The 19,873-nt window shown below is 36.0% G+C and overlaps 2 protein-coding genes and 1 non-coding gene across 18 annotated transcripts in view; 1 reads left to right on the top strand and 2 right to left on the bottom strand.

The window, feature by feature from the left end:
- Positions 1 to 476: 476 nt before the first annotated feature.
- On the bottom strand, positions 477 to 2,244 carry LOC106622070 (uncharacterized). Its single transcript, XR_011395385.1, has 2 exons — positions 657 to 2,244; positions 477 to 531 (listed from the first exon to the last, which is right to left on the bottom strand). It is a non-coding gene; the product is annotated as an uncharacterized protein (transcript).
- Positions 2,245 to 7,197: 4,953 nt separating this feature from the next.
- Positions 7,198 to 9,214, top strand: LOC138856104 (uncharacterized). The gene is made up of 4 exons (XM_070106523.1): positions 7,198 to 7,443; positions 7,865 to 8,480; positions 8,527 to 9,053; positions 9,113 to 9,214. The coding sequence occupies exons 1-4, from the start codon at positions 7,198 to 7,200 to the stop codon at positions 9,212 to 9,214; spliced, it is 1,491 nt and encodes a 496-aa protein (XP_069962624.1).
- A 3,426-nt stretch (positions 9,215 to 12,640) lies between these two features.
- The window catches only part of LOC106624388 (uncharacterized), a 132,219-nt gene continuing 124,986 nt past the window's right edge, over positions 12,641 to 19,873 (bottom strand). For 15 of the 16 annotated variants that reach the window (XM_036364982.2, XM_036364935.2, XM_036364936.2 and 12 more), the window contains 2 exons: positions 17,817 to 17,928; positions 12,641 to 17,760 (listed from right to left, as the gene is read on the bottom strand). In XM_036364982.2, coding sequence (XP_036220875.1) covers positions 17,818 to 17,928 — 111 coding nt within the window. In that variant the 3' untranslated portion in view covers positions 12,641 to 17,760; position 17,817. The remainder of the gene's footprint in view (positions 17,761 to 17,816; positions 17,929 to 19,873) is intronic. The other variant, XM_036364937.2, reaches the window with a different exon arrangement.

The following is a 19,873-nucleotide window of genomic DNA, read 5'->3' as shown; positions in this document are numbered from 1 at the left end:
GCTCTATTATATTCTTAGTATTTGACCTTTGCTTAAGGGTTAACATGCATTTTTTATGATTTTTAGAGTTTTTATGCTCATTAACACGCATGTTTCCATTCCATTCCATTCCAAAAAGAAGACATGCTGCACAGAATACCGATGCTTTACTAACTGAGTAAACAAGCCATGGACGTGGAACTTTTTCACCGTTAATAAGTTTTCTAACAAATAGTGATTCTGAAAGCCATCGTGAAGTCCCGTCATTGTAATCCCGTTTTGTATCGGAGAAATTTAAATTTTTATTTTGTTTACACCCATAGGTAGCTACATGATCTCTAGTAAAATCGTTTATCATCCATTCTCTTGGATCATCGCTTATCATGAAGACGTTTTGCGACGCAATTTCTTCTACATTTATTGTTGGAACTGGAGCTTCAGATTCATCTTCATAGTTGATATTCTGTGGCAGTAAAGAAGTCGTGGTACTGTCAGTATTATTACTCGTAGACAAAGTCTGTTTCGGAGTTGAAGTAAAACGTGCATCACCACCTGTAAAAATTTACCATCATTCGATTAACATCATTATTACAATAAATAGCGAATGCTCATATCGACAAAAAAATCATAATTATATTCTGTAAAATATGGAGCTTAATAAGACTCTCGGGACAAACCTTCATGCTCCAAATTTGTACAATCTTTATTCATAGATTCTGATTTCTTGGTTACACGATCTTTCTTTTTAAAAAATCCAACTTAAAAGTTTTACTCAAAACCTCTTGCACCAAAACCTCTTGCTCCTTTTTAGTTTTCTCCAAATCGCGTTTTCCATAATCATATCCACTTAATTTTTTGCGTTCATCAGCCATATTCAACAATTAATTTCGGATTTATGCTCAACAAAATTGAAAGTCTTGACAGGTTAGATTCATCTAAACGTCAAATATGAGAAAAACTATATCGTAGAAACCTCGTTACATTTGTATACTGACTGAAGGTGGCAGCATGTGTAGTTGACAGTTGATTTGACTCGAAAATATAAAATAGTTCTTTTAAATTTTAATTATTTAGTGTTAATCCTCCGATTCTCCAATTTCACAAAATAAAAATATCAAATTATATTTTTTCAAACCTTTATGGAAAGAAATTAATTTAACTACTTTATTATATAATATATAAAATTTTAATTTGATACATAATGCATAAGTTAGATTTCTTGAAAGATAAAATGTCTATTTAAAATAATTAGTTAAATATATAATGTATAAAAAATGTTTTCTCGCTTTTCAAATTGGCCGCCCCAGAAAAATTGCCGCCCTGAGCACTAGCCTCGACTGCCCCTAGTGTATGTCCATCACTGGGCGCAGCATGCCTATATCAAAGGCAGGTCGGTCGACACTGCTTTGCAGAATGTAGTGTCATGGCTGGAGATAGTTATCAAGCACAAGAAATTTACTGTGGGCACCTTTCTCGACATCGAGGGGGCCTTCAATGTGCGGCCAGAGGCAGTGGTTACAGCCCTCGAAAAGTTTGAGGTACAATCGAACCTCAAGCACCTCATTTTTAGTCTTCTTTGCGACAGAACTGGAGTAGCGAAGTGGGGTAGTGCCAAGTCAACTAGAAAAGAGAATAGGGGAACTCCGCAGGGGGGGTACTTTCCCCACTGCTCTTGATCTCGGTGGTAAACGCCCTACTTATAGAACTCGAGGCGCAAGGATGTCGGGTGACAGCCTATGCTGATGATGTGGTTCTTATAGTTAAGGGAAAGTTCCTGAATACCGTCTACGAGCTCACCGAAGGGTACCTAAACGTGGTATCTAGCTGGGCGAATAGAAGCGGCCTAGCGTTCAACCCAAGTAAAACCGAAATGGTTTTATTTACTAGGAGGTATAAGATCCCAAATGTGCCTCTCCTCTCTTTCGGAGAGACGCGTCTTCAACCTGTTAAGATGAAATACCTAGGGCCTACCCTTAATAGAAAGCATTCCTGGACGCCACCATTGAGGAGAGAGTTAAGAAGGCATCGGTTGTCTTATATTGATGCAGGGGAGCTATACGGAACTGGTGGGGACCCTCACCAAAGGTGGTGTTTGGGCTCTACGAAACCGTAGTTAAGCCAATAATGTTATATGGTGCGTTCAATGGGTGGAGGGCGCTCGAAAGGTCCACACTGGCTAAAAAGCTTAAGCGGTGCACTGCGGACCACACCTACAATAGCTCTTAATGCTATTTTAAACATAGCAGGGTATTTGCCGGTAGGTGCATTGCTGCGAAGTGTGCTCTAAGGCTCAGGAAAGCTGGACTTATGAAGAGGTCCGAACAAGGACACGCCGAAATTATTTCCTACTTCAGCTGCATTCCGGAAAAGTTAGATCACCGCGTTACTGAGGCCACTCGAGGCGGCTCTATTCTGCTCATATTCCGACGAGGGACATGTGGATGGGAAGAAGCTGCTGGAGAAGAGGCGTGGTGAGCTTTTTCACGGATGGATCGAAGCTAGGAGGGAAGGTTGGAGGGGCGGTTTTCTGCAAGGAACTCTCCGTCAGTCTTAGCTTCAGGCTACCGGACCACTGTAGTGTTTTTCAGGCGGAAGTGGCTGCTATCAACGTGGCGGTAGAAGTACTGCTACGTAGTGCAGCCTCGTTTAGAGAAGTGGGCATCCACTCCGATGGTAGGGCGGCAATACTAGCTCTGAGCGCGCGAACTGTGCAATCAAAATTAGTTAAGGAGTGCCTGTCTTCACTAGAAATAGCATCTGGCTACTTCAACATCTGGCTCGTTTGGGTGCCTGGTCACAGCGGAATCGCTGTTGAATGGAATCGAGTTGGATCTCCATTAGCACCTGGTCGACGATAAACTACTGTGCGACCGCGAGATCCTTCGGGCCAAGAGTGGATCGCAGGTACGGCTTAGAGTACTACCCGATGCTAGTTGTCAACGTTGTATGGAGGAGGGCGAGGTGGAAACATCCCGGCACTTTCTCCTCCACTGTCCGGCTTTCGCTAGGCTGAGATTGAAATATCTCGACAATCACACTTACGGCGGACCTCTATACTTAGCCGAAATGAATATTGGCCGTCTTAACAAGTTCGTTATAGGCACAAAGCGTTTGGTCGACTTGTAAGGGTCTTTTGATCCAGATTATAGGAGTTTTTAGGTATCACAGCGGACCGGCGATTTAAGCTGTCCAAGTGAGATCCTTCTTAGGATCGACCTCCTAACCTAACCTAACCTATACTGAAAATAACGTTTTTGCCTTTATTCGTAAACAATAATTTCACTGTATTAAATAGTTTATTGTAGGTAATAGTATTTCATGTATAATATAGCCACAGCAATTCTATTACTAGTATACATATCTATATACCATTACGCTAATAAAAAAGTGTGTGTTTCTTTTTTGTTGCCCTGTGTTGCCGTAGACATAAATGGATAAAATTTATACCGTTGGGAGGGAGAAGAGGTGCAGAAAAGCACAACATTTGCGACTACAACAACTCCAAGCGCAATGGAACGACGGATTTGTGGTTGCGATTTTTTCCGCTTTTAATTGTGTTTGGAAAATGCGTGTGCATGCACTGAATTTCGTTACAATTACAATTTTAACGCACATTGAAGTGGAAATAACCTTTGATATCATTCGTTTTATTTTAGTGAGTTAGAAATTTTTAAATTAATTTCAAGTGCACTGCGCGATAGTTAATTTTTTTTAAATTTTTATATACATATGTATGTATCCGAGTATACTTTATATGGTCTCAGACGTTGCCTTCTAGGTGTAACAAACTTTGCGTGAACATAATATAAGTACATAAAAAAAAGAGATTATACAGAATCAATAATCGTGTAATGAGTAATGCGAAATCTTTCAATATTTCCCTTTTATTGATAAAATTCTGGTGTTGGATCGGCCAAGGTTTTGAAGCGCTGCCGAAGGCCGCCAGAGCAAAAAAGAGTTCTAAGCCGAAGGACTAAGAACATACCGATGTTGAACCGACCAGGGTATATCTTTACGTCATCTTTCTTTTTCAAAATATTTCTTTCGTTTGAAAAATATCTAGATATGTTAATACCTATTCATAGTTTAGATGCTACCTTTTTGTATTGTGTCAATAAGACGAATTTAAGAAAAACTTTAATTATGATTAAAAAATAACTTATTTTACATTTGTTGAATTTATGAACATTAAATGCTAATATGTAAATTAGCTATATTCATATACATATATTCTTAACTTGGAGAACCTCCTCTATCCATCCATACCTATTTTAACCCCGGATTCCGGGAAGGTATTGTAAATTGTTCTCCAAAAATACTTTTTACAGATAAAAAAGTAGTGGAAATGTGCTAACATGTTTATATGTTAAAGGTATCAAACTGCTAACCAAAACAATAATACAGAAATTTGGGTCAGCGGTATTTTTATTATGGGTAACAAATAAGTAACCTCTTCCTCTAACAGGCTGTAAACAGACATGATAACTAAATTATGTCAATATGATAACCAAAACATCAAATTACGTACACATATAAGAGATAATAGAGAATAAGACAATCTGCCATAATTGCATTTGGATAGAGCGAGGAACATTAACCAAATTGTGTTGAGTTAATCCATAAGAGATGTTGAGATCCGACGATTTTCAAGCACTGTTTCTTTAAATTTTTCGATGTTATCGTCTTTAACAGATGTAGATGAACGACTCGCACGAGGAAACTTTTCGATGACTTCACGATCTGTACTGAATCCGTTGTGCCACTTAAATACTTGTGTTCGTGTTCCCCAAAACAATTCTGCAATATTGTCAACATAACAAACAAACACATCGTAAACAAACAGCTGCCAAACACACACTAATTGATTTATGGGGATCAAACTTTACACGAACAATTAAACATCATGTACCAATCTTGGAAGTAAATTTTTATTTTTAACTAGGCAATTTTTTTATATCTTTGCCTAAATGTTATAGAAACATTTCTGTTGGGTCACCGATTGGGAACCACTGCATTATACGGTCATATGTTCTATATATTTTTGCTATTTCTTGTTCTCTACTTATTTGCCCAATATTCAAGGGGCAAGCATTAGAAGTCATTCACCTCAATGCAGTTTGGTCTTAGGCCCCCTTCTTTGGAACCTGATGTACGACGGGGTGCTACGACTACATCAACAACAATCCGTGAAGCTAATTGCCTATGCGGATGACCTCATAGTGGTAGCAGTAGCGAAACATCTAGATGACCTCCGTGTCAAATGCAATGATTGCATAAATGGTATACGACGGTGGTTCGCAACCATGAGTCTAGAGTTGGCTGAGCAGAAAACAGAGGTCTTGCTCATTAGCTCCAGGAAAATTGAAGAAAAACTATCGCTCACCATAGGAGAATGTCAGATAACTTCACAGCCACAGCTAAAGTATCTTGGCGTTATATTGGACTCAAGGCTAAAATTTAAAGAGCACTTGGAAAACACGACGAGTAAAGCAAATAAAATCTATAATTCTTTATCTAGAATGATGGCAAATAGAGGCTGTGTGCGTTCCAGCCGACGACTTCTAATAGCTAAGGCAATGAGATCCGTTATACTGTATGCGGCTCCAATATGGATCCAGGCGCTAGACACAAAATCATATGCTAAACCAATAATCACAGTGCATAGGCTTTCTGCAATACGCGTGATAAGTGCTTTCCGAACCGTATCAACCGACGCTGCGGAAGTATTAGCCAGTATGGTGCCCATCGACATCCAAGGAAATGAATTCGCGCGCTTATACCAGCTATCCGATATCTCTACAGCAACAAAAAGAGAGGAAAGAACCAAGAGCATTACGCTGTGGCAGCAACGGTGGCAAACCTCATCCAAAGGACGGTGGACTCACAGACTGATACCAGACATCAGACCGTGGATAGATAGACAGCATGGGGACCTGGATTTCCACCTGACCCAAATGCTAAGTGGACATGGGTGCTTTAGAAGCTACCTTTACAAATTTCGTCATGACTACAGTCCGTACTGTCCGACGTGTACAGAATGTATTGAAGACTCTGAACATGTTTTTTACCATTGCCCTCGGTTCTCCAGTATCAGAGAAAATCTGAAAACCACACTTGGCGGTAGTTTCTCGGTGGAAAATTTGACAGCACTTATGTGTGAGTCCTCTATTAAATGGAAAGCAGTCAGCGAAGCGTCAGCTGTGATAATGACAAGATTGAGACACTTACAACAGATTAGGAGTCAGTTAGTCCGTACCGTAGAGGAGACTTAAATGTCTTCTTCTCTCCCATGAAGTAATACTTTGTCCAGTGGTTCCGTGGGAGAGATTTGGGTTGGGAGTAGGTTAGGTTTAGCGGATTAAAGTTCCGCACTTCGGCTTTCGATGCTTCCCCCTACTATAAAAAAAAAAAAAAAAAAAAAAAAAACCTCAATGCAGTTAATAATTGTATTTGCATTGTGTACATAATTACATATTTATTGCTTGCTTGCGCTTGCTTTGTACACTTATGCTGCAGCTATGTTTTCGTAAACGCAATTACATGAATATTTGTTTGTGCACATTAGCTAGTCCCATTTAACATGTACTAAGCTTTATATGTAAGCAGCCTCTTGCAATGCTGCGTTCCCATTTTTTTATATTTCTCTTTTGTTAATAACTACATTATACAAGTATACGAAGGAGCAATAAAGTAAAGTACGTACTTGGGTTATTCTCCTTTTATGAACTGTTAAATTTATATAACTTACATACTTATATATGCACTAATAGAAAACGAAACTATGTACTTAGCGGAAATTATGTATTGAACGGTATTGCAATATTGCTTAGAATATTATTTAAGGAGAAGAATTTTGCAAATAAAGTTAGTCTAATAACTAACCACACATAGCATCATTACTCGGCCGTTTGTATTTTATCGTTATTACAACTTCGCTTAAATATTTCGCTTTTTCGATATTTACGCTGCTACAAAAAAAGCTTTGTAGCCCTACATTTTTTGACGCATCGTTACCATTGGAATTACAGCTGCCTGCAGCTCATATTTGTATGATCGTTGCATACCCATACATAAGTACAAGTATAACTTGGTTTGATACGTTTTTTGCGGTAAAATTAACTAATCTCTTATTGCTTAACTACTCACTAGAAGTAGAAGTATTGTTATTTAAAATAATTTTGAAGCCTCTATAAAGCACATACAAGATCCTGTTCTGCAATGTCTTTGGATGAGCTAAGACAACGCGCCAGCACCAAGAAAAATATTACGCGCATTAAAAATATCGTCGACGCTAGCTTGCGACCAGGTGGAAAGGCTCTTTTAGCTGCGGAATACAAATGCCGTTTGGGCATCCTGGAGTCCTATTTTAAGCAGATTCACTCAATTCAAACTGACATCGAAAGATTGGATGCTGATGATAGTGGACGTGCTGACCCGGAAGAACTTTACATCACAACTAAATTGGTTATTTAATCGGAACTGGCAGAAGATAACAACGTTTCACTTTCAGACACAACTTGCGTGGTACAATCAAGTTCAAAACTATCACCACTTAATTTTATCACCTCGTTCAAGCAAATAATTGATTTATTTGCGAAATTGTTTCCAAGGTCAAGACAAATATCGCAAGCTATGCTTATTTATTTAATTTTGCAGAAGTCTGATGAACAGACCAACAAAAAGTGGAAGGAGTCGCTAGATTTCAGAACGCTGCCGTCATGGGAGAATTGCATCGCAGTTTTGAAAAGACACTGCCAAGGTTCTAACAAATACTCCTCTTCGAAATTAAGGAATCAACCACGAAACTATACATTTTCCTGCTCCAACATACTGTAATTTCTGTTCCAGTAACAACCATAAGGTTTTAAATTGCGAACACTTTAAGTCACGAAATATTACTCAACGTTTCGACCATGCAAAGAAAATTGGACTTTGGATCAATTGCATATCAAAGGGACATAGAGTAGCCAATTGTCCATCATCACACAGGTGCAAGGTTTGTGCACGACAACACCACAGTTTACTCCACCGCGTTTCTACTTCAGACCAACAAACACCTACTCAGGTATTTACAACACAAGAGGCAGTCGCGCATACACACAAGAATAATTCATCGTTGGATAACGTCATCCATGTAACAGCAAAAATTTTCGTTCGTGATGCATCGGGGAGCTACAGATTGGGTACAGCACTGCTAGATTCCTGTTCACAGGTACATTTTATCACAGATGATTTTTCGCAAAAGTTGCTTCTGCCAAGAAATAAGCAAAACATACAAATACAAAGCATCGGTTCATCGTCGACAAATATTAAATTCAAAACCTCAACTAATATCAAGTCGCAAGTCACTGGTTTCGAACATCCATCGACTTTTTGCATTACATCGCACATTGCTTATCAACCAGATTCTGAACACAATATAGCGCTCGCTGATGATAAATTTTATATACCAAAGAAAATCGACATGTCTGGGCACAGAAACGTTCTTCAGTCTTCTATCTGTAGGTCAAATCAATCTTGGACCCATCTTGCAAAAAACCCTCTCAGGCTGGATTGTTTCGGGACGCTATACGATGGGCAGTAACAACATATCCAAACCATCTTGTTTATTTTTAGCCAATGAATCTTTAAATGCCAAATTGGAAAAGTTGTGGAAATTGGAAGAAATCCCTACCATACCAGAGGCTTGGACTCGTGAACAACAGAGTTGCGAACACATATACAATTCAACTGTGTCAAAAAGACCTTGCGGCAGAATAGTTGTCAAATTACCTTTCAAGGATGATCCGACATGTTTGTGCGAGTCATATACTACAGCATTGAGACGATTTAATGCACAAGAACGTCGATTAGCCAAATCACCACAATTGAAAGAACAATACGTTGAATTTATTAGCGACTACGAGAGTTTGGGTCATATGAGCGTTGTAAAAAATCCAAATCTCAGCGAACCGCATTATTATATACCACATCATTGTGTGCTAAAACCAACAAGTACAACAACAAAGCTTCGAGTTGTATTTGACGCTTCCTGTCAAACCACATCCCAAAATTCATTGAACGATATTCAGATGGTTGACCCTACAATTCATTGCGAACTTTTTCTTCTTCTTATTCGTTTTCGATTTCACAGGTTTTCTCTCACTGCCGACATAGTCAAGATGTATCGCCAAGTATTAATGCACGAAGATTATCGAAAGTTCCAGTATATTCTGTGGAGGAGTACACCAACTGAAGATATTCGCACGTATCAACTAAAAACTGTAACGTATGGAATGGCTGCTACACCATATATTACTATACGGAGTTATATCTAGCTGAACAGCATTCAGAACAATTTACAATTGGCGCAAAAATCGTGAAGTCATCATTCTACGTAGACGACCTACTCTGTGGTGCTGGTACTCTAACCTATCCATCACTAGTACAGTTGGACTAAAATGGAACCAAAATCTTGATTGTTTTATTTTTTCATTTGAAGCCAAACTAGCACTGACTGGTCGACTTACAAAACGTTCCATCCTTTCTGTTGCATCATCACTTTACGACCCACTTGGACTTTTAGTTAGTGTTATTATAACATCAAAAATTTTGTTGCAAGAAATATGGCTACTAAAGTTGGATTGGGATGAATCTGTGCCACAGAACATCGAATTTGCTTGGAAAAAATTTCTTAACTGCTTATCGGATCTTTCACAAATTAAAGTGCCGAGGCACTGTTTTTCGACAGATGTGGAATCTCTTCAGATGCATGGATTTTGTGACGCATCGATTCGTGCATATGGCTGCGCAATATATTATATACTCGCGTTATCAACAAATGTGGCACTACTACTACAATTCGCCTACTCACTGCGAAGTCCAGAGTGGCACCCACCAAAAAACAATCGTTACCCAAATTAGAACTTTGCGGCGCTCTTCTTCTTGCTCGTCTTTTAGCAAAAATTAAACCAACAATTTCTAACGAATCTTTTAACATTTTTCTTTGGACAAACTCACAAATAGTATTACATTGGATTAAGATGCATTCTGCAACAATTTCGACTTTTGTTGGTAATCGAATTTCGGAAATTCAAGATTTAACCAAAGGCGCCCAAGATTTAACCAAAGTTTCTATACGAAAACTCAGATAAATGGCCAAAGAACAGCTGCGATGATATCGACATGGAAGTTGTCGATAGGGAGAAACGAAAATCAGCATTCAATACAATTGTTAGCACCAATTACATTTTGGAAATTGTGAATCAGCGGAGTAACTACACCAGCAGCCTTCGATTAATAGCTTGGATGTTCCGCTTCATCAATAAATTTCGACATGGTGCTAATCTTAATGACTCATTAACACTTTTACCACAAGAGTTACATCACGCCTTTCTTTGCATAATTTAGAATATTCAACACACACATTTCGCTAATGAAATTCATCTTTTACAGAAAGAGCTTATGATAAATGGCCCGTTACGTTATTAAAATCCTTTTCTCGAGTATATCAAAGAATTTCAAATACTCAAAGTTGGAGGTCGATTGGAATCAGCCGATATTCCAGAAGAAAGGAAACACCCAATGCTGTTGCCAAACAAATGCGAATTTGTAGTACATTACGTTCGTCATCTACACGGAAACACTACCATGCAGGACCAAAGGCACTCGTAGCACTGACGTATCGTCAGATCGTGCACACATTGTATACGCTACAAGCTAAAGCTGATGAACCATGTAATGGGACAGTTACCTGTCGAGCGATTAACTCCATCTCGTCAACGATGGAATCAGGTCACAAGCATTAACAGATGTTTTGGAACAGATGGTCAAATTAATACATCAACGAACTTCAAGTATGATCAAAGTGGTTTTCGGAACAACCAAACATCAACAACAACTCAATGGTTATCATCCATGAAGACAACTTACCAACACAAAAATGGCATATTGGAAGAGTTATAAACTGTGTTCCAGGAAAGGACTCTTAAAGTGCGTATGGTGGACATTCGAACAACGAAGGGAATCATTCGGCGACCAATTTACAAGCTATCCCTTCTCCTTGTTTGAAATGCCTTTTAACGGGGCCGGGATGTTGGGTCACCGATTGAGAACCACTGCATTATACGGTTATATGCTCTATATATTTTTGCTATTTATTGTTCTCTACTTATTTGCCTAATATTCAAGGGCAAGCATTAGAAGTCATTCACCTCAATGCAGTTAATAATTGTATTTGCATTGTGTACATACTTACATATTTATTGCTTGCTTGCGCTTGCTTTGTACACTCATGCTACCGCTATGTTTTCGTCCACGCAATCACATGAATATTTGTTTGTGCACATTAGCTAGTCTTATTTAACATGTACTAAGCTTTATATGTAAGCAGCCTCTTGCAATGCTGCGTTCCCATTTTTTATATTTATCTTTTGTTAATAACTACATTATGCAAGTATACGAAGGAGCAATAGAGTAAAGTATGTACTTGGGTTATTCTCTTTTTATGAACTGTTAAAATTATATAACTTACATACTTATGTATATACTCGTATGCACTAATAGAAAACGAAACTATATACTTAGCGGAAATTATGTATTGAACGGTATTGCAATACTGCTTAGAATATTATTTAAGGAGAAGAATTTTGCAAATAAAGTTAGTCTAATAACTGACCACACATAGCATCATTACTCGGCCGTTTGTATTTTATCGTTATTACAACTTCGCTTAAATATTTCGCTTTTTCGATATTTGCGCGGCTACAAAAAAAGCTTTGTAGCCCTACAATTTCCATTGACCACCCCTTAAAAGATTCGTTCAAACTGAATATAAAAAGATAATTATGTACCTTTAATTATTTAGTAATTTAAATAACAAATAAAAATTATACATGCGATTTTATACAGCAAAATGAACTTTTCACACCTTAGTAAATTTCATCACGGCAACTCAACACAAGGAAAAATGTTTGCGATATGCATATAGCTAAAGAAAGAAACAACTAGTCTTTCCTAGGATTGTAAACATAAACCTAGTACTTGCGGAATCTAGAACTTTTATGACAAATAAATATTGTACATAGGAAAGAATATACCACAGATAAGTCAATTTTTGTTGTTGACGAGGAAGGAAGAAGGCATCAAGTTGGTCGTGCTCCGATATCCTCTTAATGGGTTAAGCTGTATTCACCCCTATTGTATAAAGCTAACACCGCGAGTATAATATCCGCTCGACATCGGTATACCAAAATTTACATATGTATAACTATCAGCTACCAATCAAGGAAACTGATGCACCAGTCGCCTTTTTTATACAGAAATGTAAAAATCAGGCAGTTGCTCAAGTTGCCTCAAGTATTTTGCGAGCTTTAGTTCAAATTGCAATACAAAACAACACACTGAACATCTTTAAAAAAATGTGTACACCAACAGAATAACTTTATGAAACTTATTTTCAATATTTTGTCTTCGCTTCATACTTTTTTGTTGCGATTTTTTAAGACTTTACAAAGTCTTTTAATGAGCAGTACTGCTAAAAATTTCAAGCAGCGCTTCTCAAAAATGTAAGCTCAGAATTATTTACGTTTTCTAGTAAACTCAATAGCCGTACACTATACATACATAGATCTGTTAATTTTTTTTAATCTATAATACGTTGCAGAATAAAAAACAATTATGCTTATCTTTTATACGTTATTTATTTAATTGTAAATTATAATTTTTTATTCATATACTTGTACATATATATGTATGTATGCCTGTTCATCTCTCACCCATTTTATCATAAAAATTACTTGCTGAATTCGACGGTGTTGGGATCTTTGTTGTTATGAACTACGGCTAGAAACATACATAAGCTGTCTTCGATTGGTCATTCCTCAGCTTTCTTGACAAAAAATTTACATATGAAAGCAAAAAAAAACTTATAGAGTTCAAGCGTATGAATGGTATAAGTATGCGGATACCTCATTTAAGTGGTATAAGGTGCGTTCGAGATGGCAATCACGACAGCAATGTTGCAAGTTTGTCAAAGTATCACGTTCTGCGTGAATTTCTGACAACACTTGCAACGCAATTTATGCAAATAATCGGCAACACTAAATTTTTGTCTGCACATCAGTAGAGTATCAGCAAATATGCAACACAGTTGCTGTACTGCTGCAATTATTACGTAGCTCGTACGCACCCATAACTTCTATCTTCAATGCTGCCAAGTTTTGTTTTGCATATTTTAGCTCACTTTTATTACTGTAAATGGTTCAAATGACAAATGATATCACAAATTATTTCTTTTTCTTGTATTTTTAAAACATAAGACTTAAAATCAATTGTAATGATTTATCGAAAACCAAAAAAAATGGTAACAGTAACGATTTTTACCTCGGAAAAAGTATTTTTCCCCTAAGAAAGAATCAACACGATTGCACATGCATTAGAAGACATGTTAGCACAGGGTTACGCCACAAGTGCTGCCCGTTTGTTTGAGCATCTGGTATAGTTTATACGATTCACTGTAGAGTAGCGCTTGGCGAATCGAAGACAGCTATATATACAAGAGTATATGAATATTAAATTTTTGATTCTCGGTATAGCTGGTTACAAAATCGTATACTTGTATTGATATTTTATTTTTAATATTTATATTACAAAAATTTACTTATGAATACATATGCAAATATGGGTATATAGGAATGTGTTATTTATAGTGCATAATATGGTATACGGTAACGAGTTAAACCGTTCGCACGTTCGCCACTTTTGCATTTAAGTGCTTCCAAATTTGAGGTGTTAGTTCTTAATGTGTGCAACAAAATTATAACTTAATTGAAATAATAGCCCTACCAAATGTAAAACATTCATTCAGTACTATTTTGATCGTTGCAGTCAATTTGAAATAAGTATGCTTTGCATTTGATTTGATACCGTGGGTTTTCTGACATTTTTACTTGATTTTCGTTTACATAAACATACGATATTAAGTTATCAATACTTATTTTACAAAATGCGAAAAGTTTTATCGGAGGCTTGTTTCTTTAACAAAACGTGGCCTTCCGACCCGTGAAACTGCAAGTCATTTAAAATTAGCTTTGATCTCTGTTGTGGCTGTAAGAAAATGATAGAATATAGTTACTTACCTGAACATAAGAGGGCGCCCACGATTGTTAATAAACACTGATGTCAGTCAAATAGTACAAAATTCACTAAAGCGGATAATAGAACTCCGAAGGAAGCTACAATCGACATATATAAAAATGTCAGCGAATGGACCGGAGAGAACATGAAAAAATTGGTTTTGTGAGCGACATTAAACAGAAGAAATCTGCTCTATATAATCAAAATATAAAGGTGCGTCTAAAGTTTTGTAAGGAAAATAAAAACTGGCTCGTGGAACATTGAAAAAAAGTTATCTGGTCGGATGAAACGAAAATCAGTCATTTGCAATCGTAAGGCAAATCCAAGAGTTTCGACTCGCAACTTGGAGTTAGCAGACGGCCATTACAACAGATAATTTATGATGAATTAAACCTGTTTCCGTACGAAGTTCAAATAACAAGCCGGTTAAACCCTCTAGATGTGCCTATTCGCATAGAATTTTGCCAAAAAATTATTTAAATGACCGAAGAAGACAATAACTTGATAAATTGCCTGTTAATGTCTGATGAGGCCCATTTTGATATATACGGAAATGTAAACAAGCAAATTTGCAGTATATTGAGTGAGTCGGGCCATACTTCTTTGAAAAAAACGTTGTAACAGTAACTGGGCACCGTTATTTAAATATATTGAATGAGTTTTTTTTACCTAGAACTGCGCCGAAGACGTATATCTTTCAATAATGCTCGGTTTCAGTAAGATGGAGCAACTGCACACATAGCCAGACCGTTTACTGCGGAGCTTTGAAAACAAATTAATATCAAGAAACTCCACTTTCCGTTCACCCATCAGGTTACCTGACCCGACTGCAACATACTTTTTTTATGGGGTTATGATAAGCAAGAGGTGTACAAAAAAAAAACCCAGAATTCTGACTGAATTGAAGCAGTCTATTAAATCGATAACTGAGGCAATTCCGACTTCAACGCTTCAGGCCGCAATGAATAATTTTCTAATTAGGTGTCAGATATGCGTGTCTGAGCATGGAGGTCATTTACTGTCCATAATTTAAATTAAAAACTAAATAAATATATAAAATAAAATAAACTGTGCTATACAATAAAAAAAATTAATGTACTTGTAATGCATTGATTAATTACAAAGTTTTTATGGTTTGTTTTTGTAGCGCGATCCGTGCGCTTTATACAGCAGAGTACAAATCGAATGAAGAAGCATGTCGAAGTAAATAATAGCAAATTTAATTGAAATTATGCCGAGACGTCTAGAAATGTAAGTAAACACAAAAGTTCTTGGACCAAATATTATTAAATAATGTAATTAAAGCCATCTACTTTTTACCAGCAAAACTGTACTGAATCAGGGGCGTTGTAGAATATGATAGTTGTCGGAATGAGAATTGAAACCGATTAAATAAATTTAGTAGGTGTCATAAATTCAGTAATTATTGGTCTAACGTTCTAAACAGAAATTGTAGCAGTTTTGGGTGTCACGGTTATCAGAAACAAAGCAAGAGATAGTCGCTGACAGATTTGAAATGTAAGCTCAGAAATTAATTTATGTTATTGTTACGATCTAATGTATCGTGAGCTGATTCGAATATTGATTCTGTGACACCATTGAAAATCAGTATTGGTTTGCAATTCTGACAACTACGCAAATCTGCATTGGATTCCACAACAACCCTGAATGAGTTTGTTTTAGTTTTTGTCGTATTTTTCTTTTGTACGTTGCTAGTTTATTACACAATAAAGAATAAATCTAATTTGAGTTATCATAAAATTGTTTAAAAATATTTATTGTAAAATGCAAAAGTGATGAACATCAGAACGGCTTTGCTCGCTACTGTATATATTCATTTGTTGAAATGTTGATTATTTAACATGGATATCATTTTTATTATGTACAAAACATACCTGTAAAACAAAATTATATGTAATACACATTATCACAATGATTCATATGTTCTCTTACATACGTATATGTATACTATAATCTGTAACGTTTTAACTGAGCATATACAAAATACATGTTTACAAAACATTCATATAAAATGTATAAAGTTAGACTTATTCATAAATTTATTTGAGCACCATTTTTGTTTAAGTCAATACTTATTCAATTATTGTGGTTACAAAATCTTAGTTTTAGTTTAAAAAAAAAAATATTCATATATATAAATAAACTGGAAGATTAATGCATTCTCAAATACAAAATATACTTTTTGAATTACATAATTTGAAATATCTTGATATTGCAGGGCTTTCATTTTTTAAGTTAACAATAGTTAAATGTTAATGATTATATAGTATTTAAATGGTTAATAATATTTAAAAATTCATTAACAAATTAATTAAAATTTATATGCGCAGACACAATGAAATACTAAAAGCTTCAACGACAACAGGAAAATCTTGTTCGGAATATTACCCATACAGAGAGACGAGCTTTTGTGAAAATAAAAAGTAGAGTAACAACGGTAGGACACAAATGTCAATTAACAAAACAAAACCACAATTAAATAATAAATTGGTATCGATTCAATTGAGACTTTTTTAAGAAAATTTAGCAACCGTTATGATACACTGTACATGAAGATGGAATGGTAAATAGTGAGATGTATGTACATATGTATTATAAACGTTTACATATGTAAAATTTTTAGATTAATATATTGAAAATAGTGGTATTTTAGATTATAGCCGTTATGGAAGTGGCATCTTAAGACACAATTGAACTTTAAATGCTGTCAGTCTCTCTAACGCCTAGCGAATAAAAGATGACTAACATGAGTTAAGAACATTAATTATATGAGAGTTGCGAAATATGTGTTTACGTTAAGTAGTTGGTACATTTTATATTATGCTATGCGTACAAGTATTAGTGACAAATCATTGAATATTACTGAATGTGTAACCTTCAGTTAAAAATTTAAATAAAAAAATAATTTAAAAATATTTTTACAGAAGTATGCCTCGGGCCTTTATATGTATAGAGTTTTTTGGTGTTAATTATCTTTGCATATTAAACTAGAAACATATACATATAAACACCTTTTTATAAGTTACATATATTAGAAGCCATTGGCAAACTTTGCTTTATTTCAACAAATTTCAAATAATTTCTCTTGATTTCTTTTTGCTTTGTATATATTATGACCATACTTATCATAATAATACATGCAGAGATCAGTAATACATTTCTTTAGAACCTTCCAGATAGTTGAGTTGAACTAATTAATTATATAATTGAACGCACTGACTTAGCACCTTTTATTTTGAACTAACAATGTCTGCAAAACTTTGTGAAAATTTCGTAATATAACACCAAAGTTCCTTTATATAATTTGAGTCATTATATATTTTTGTTGAAAAATTTTTAATTACTTAAGTCAAAATTAGAACATTTAATTTAATTCAGTTCACATTTGTAATTTTCAATCACGTCTACATTATATAAATACATATATATATAATTTCCAAATTTATTTTGATTTAATGGAGTGCTTTATTTTGCTGTTGAGTAAATTGACGATCTCTTTCTCCTTCTCCAGCTTAGTTTTCATCTGAACGTCTAATAATTATGTAATTTTGGCTTTTATAAATCGGTTTACCTCTGCGGGTTCCGATTCTTTAAACGTTAGCGATTTCGTTTGCTTTTTCTATTGACATTTCCCTCGATTATGATCTAGAAATAAAACGTGCAAATAAATATTATTTATTCTAGTATTTTTTTAATCGTACTTTATGACTGGATTTCTAAATCGAAGCATTTCCAAAAGCCAACACCCCTGACTTGTTTATTTTTCTTTGCTAATTCAATTTCTTCTTGAGTTATTTTAGGACATTTGAATATCTAATTGCATCAAATGAAACAGCATTTCAATTAATAATTTAAAATTACAATTGTAAAATAACAACTTAACAATACAATATAATATAAATAAACTTGCATTTGTTGTTAAGATTATGATAAAGGTTGTGTCTTTAAATTTATATTCAAAATGTTCTAATATCATAAATTACAGTGAACTGTGATTTAAGGGGCTACCGGAGGTTTTTGACTTAAAAAAAATATTTTTTTATTGTCTTGTTTAGTTCTATAACATCTCTAGAATATTGCCCTAAATTCTCAAGGGGATCCGAGCAATAGTTTTGGATATACATCTTTGAGAAGTTGCGCGCTCGAGGTAGCTCCATCCTTTGATGGCACTGTTCCACATGTTTTTAAGCTTCACTTCGAAAAGACGCCATCTTCAAATAATTGGAGCGCTGAAGATAAAGTAGCTGCATTGTTCGTCGCATTAAAAGGATCTGCAGCGGAGATATTACAGAGTATTCCAAACTGCGAGGCAAGTAGTTATGAAACGTTAATGGGTGCATTAGATATACGGTATGGTAGTGAGCACAGGAAGCAGATCTTCCATATGGAGTTCCGAAATCGCCGCCAGAAAGCCAAAGAGTCTGCAGGAGTTTTCTACAGATATTGAGAGGATAGCTCACTTAGCTTATGCACATAAATCCGTGGAATACATCGAGGACACGAAAATTCTGAACTTCGTCAATGGAATACGAGATGACATACAGGAAACGGCATCTCTGCTTAGCATGCATGAAGCACTGGAAAAACCTACAGAAGCGCGTAAGAAAAATGATGGTGTGGTTAAATGCTTCAACTGCGGAAAAGTGGCCATATCGCACGCAACTGTAACCAGTCTAATAATTCAGTTGGACGTAAACGCAAAGTTGAGGAAGATCAAGCAAATGTCAAACCCAATCAGTCGTTAAACTAAAGCGAGCCATCCGAAAACGGCACGGGCTGGCTCGCGCAAGCATATGCCCTGTAATCTCCATTTCACAAATAAGCAGGAATACAAGTAAAAAAGCGCATACTCACTGTGGATACGGGCGCATCACATTCCATAATTCGATCTGATCTGTTTGATAAAGAAGTGAGATCATTAGCTAGTGCAAAGTTGCGTACTGTAACTGGAGAAGAAATCCAAGTTCTCGGAAAAGCAACGTGCGAGATCGTAATTGGAGAGGCAGCCGTGTTACACAATTTTATAGTGGCAGAGATCGTCGACAAAGTCATAATTGGAGTAGACTTTCTAGCGAATCAAGGAATCAAAATTGATTTGAAGTAATGAGTGCAAGTTACTAATCAAACACTCCAAAGGAGCTATATTAGGGCAGTGTCAAGAGATTGAGGCCGTGATAAATTGCGAAATAGGTCTTGAGGAAGATTCCATGGACGAAAACGACATATCGAGCGAAATAAACGAATGGACCGAGAAACTTGAGGCAAACCATCAATATATGGCTAAACAATTTCTTCCCAGATACTCATCTATATTTGATATAGACAGCGTCAAACCCTGAAGAACCATAGTTGTGAAACATTTTATTAACACAGGTGATGCAAAACCAATCCGAGTTGTAAGCCAGACCATACGTGAAATGAGCAAAAGCGGCATAGTCGAACCATCAGAGAGTCCATAGAGCTCACCTGAAGTACTTGTGAAGAAGAAAGATGGCAACATGAGATTCTATGTGCACTATAAAAGGTTGAATGATGTAACGAAGAAAGACAGTTATCCACTACCTAGAATCGACGACACGCTGGACTCGTTATCACAGTGGAGGTAAACGAAGAAAACAAAGAAAAGAAGGCTCTAGGCGTTTGAGATGGTCAATGGCAATTTACCGTAATGCCTTGTGGATTACGATACGTTGGACTCGTAATCAGGCACAAAATGGTTCTCAACACTTGATTTGAAAAGTGGTTTTTGGCAAGTGGA

The sequence above is a fragment of the Bactrocera oleae genome, chromosome 3 (genome assembly GCF_042242935.1).
Source record: "Bactrocera oleae isolate idBacOlea1 chromosome 3, idBacOlea1, whole genome shotgun sequence".
In the NCBI taxonomy this organism is placed as follows: Eukaryota; Metazoa; Arthropoda; class Insecta; order Diptera; family Tephritidae; genus Bactrocera; species Bactrocera oleae.
Note: the sequence above shows the minus strand (reverse complement) of the source record. Positions and strands in the feature narration are given on the sequence as shown.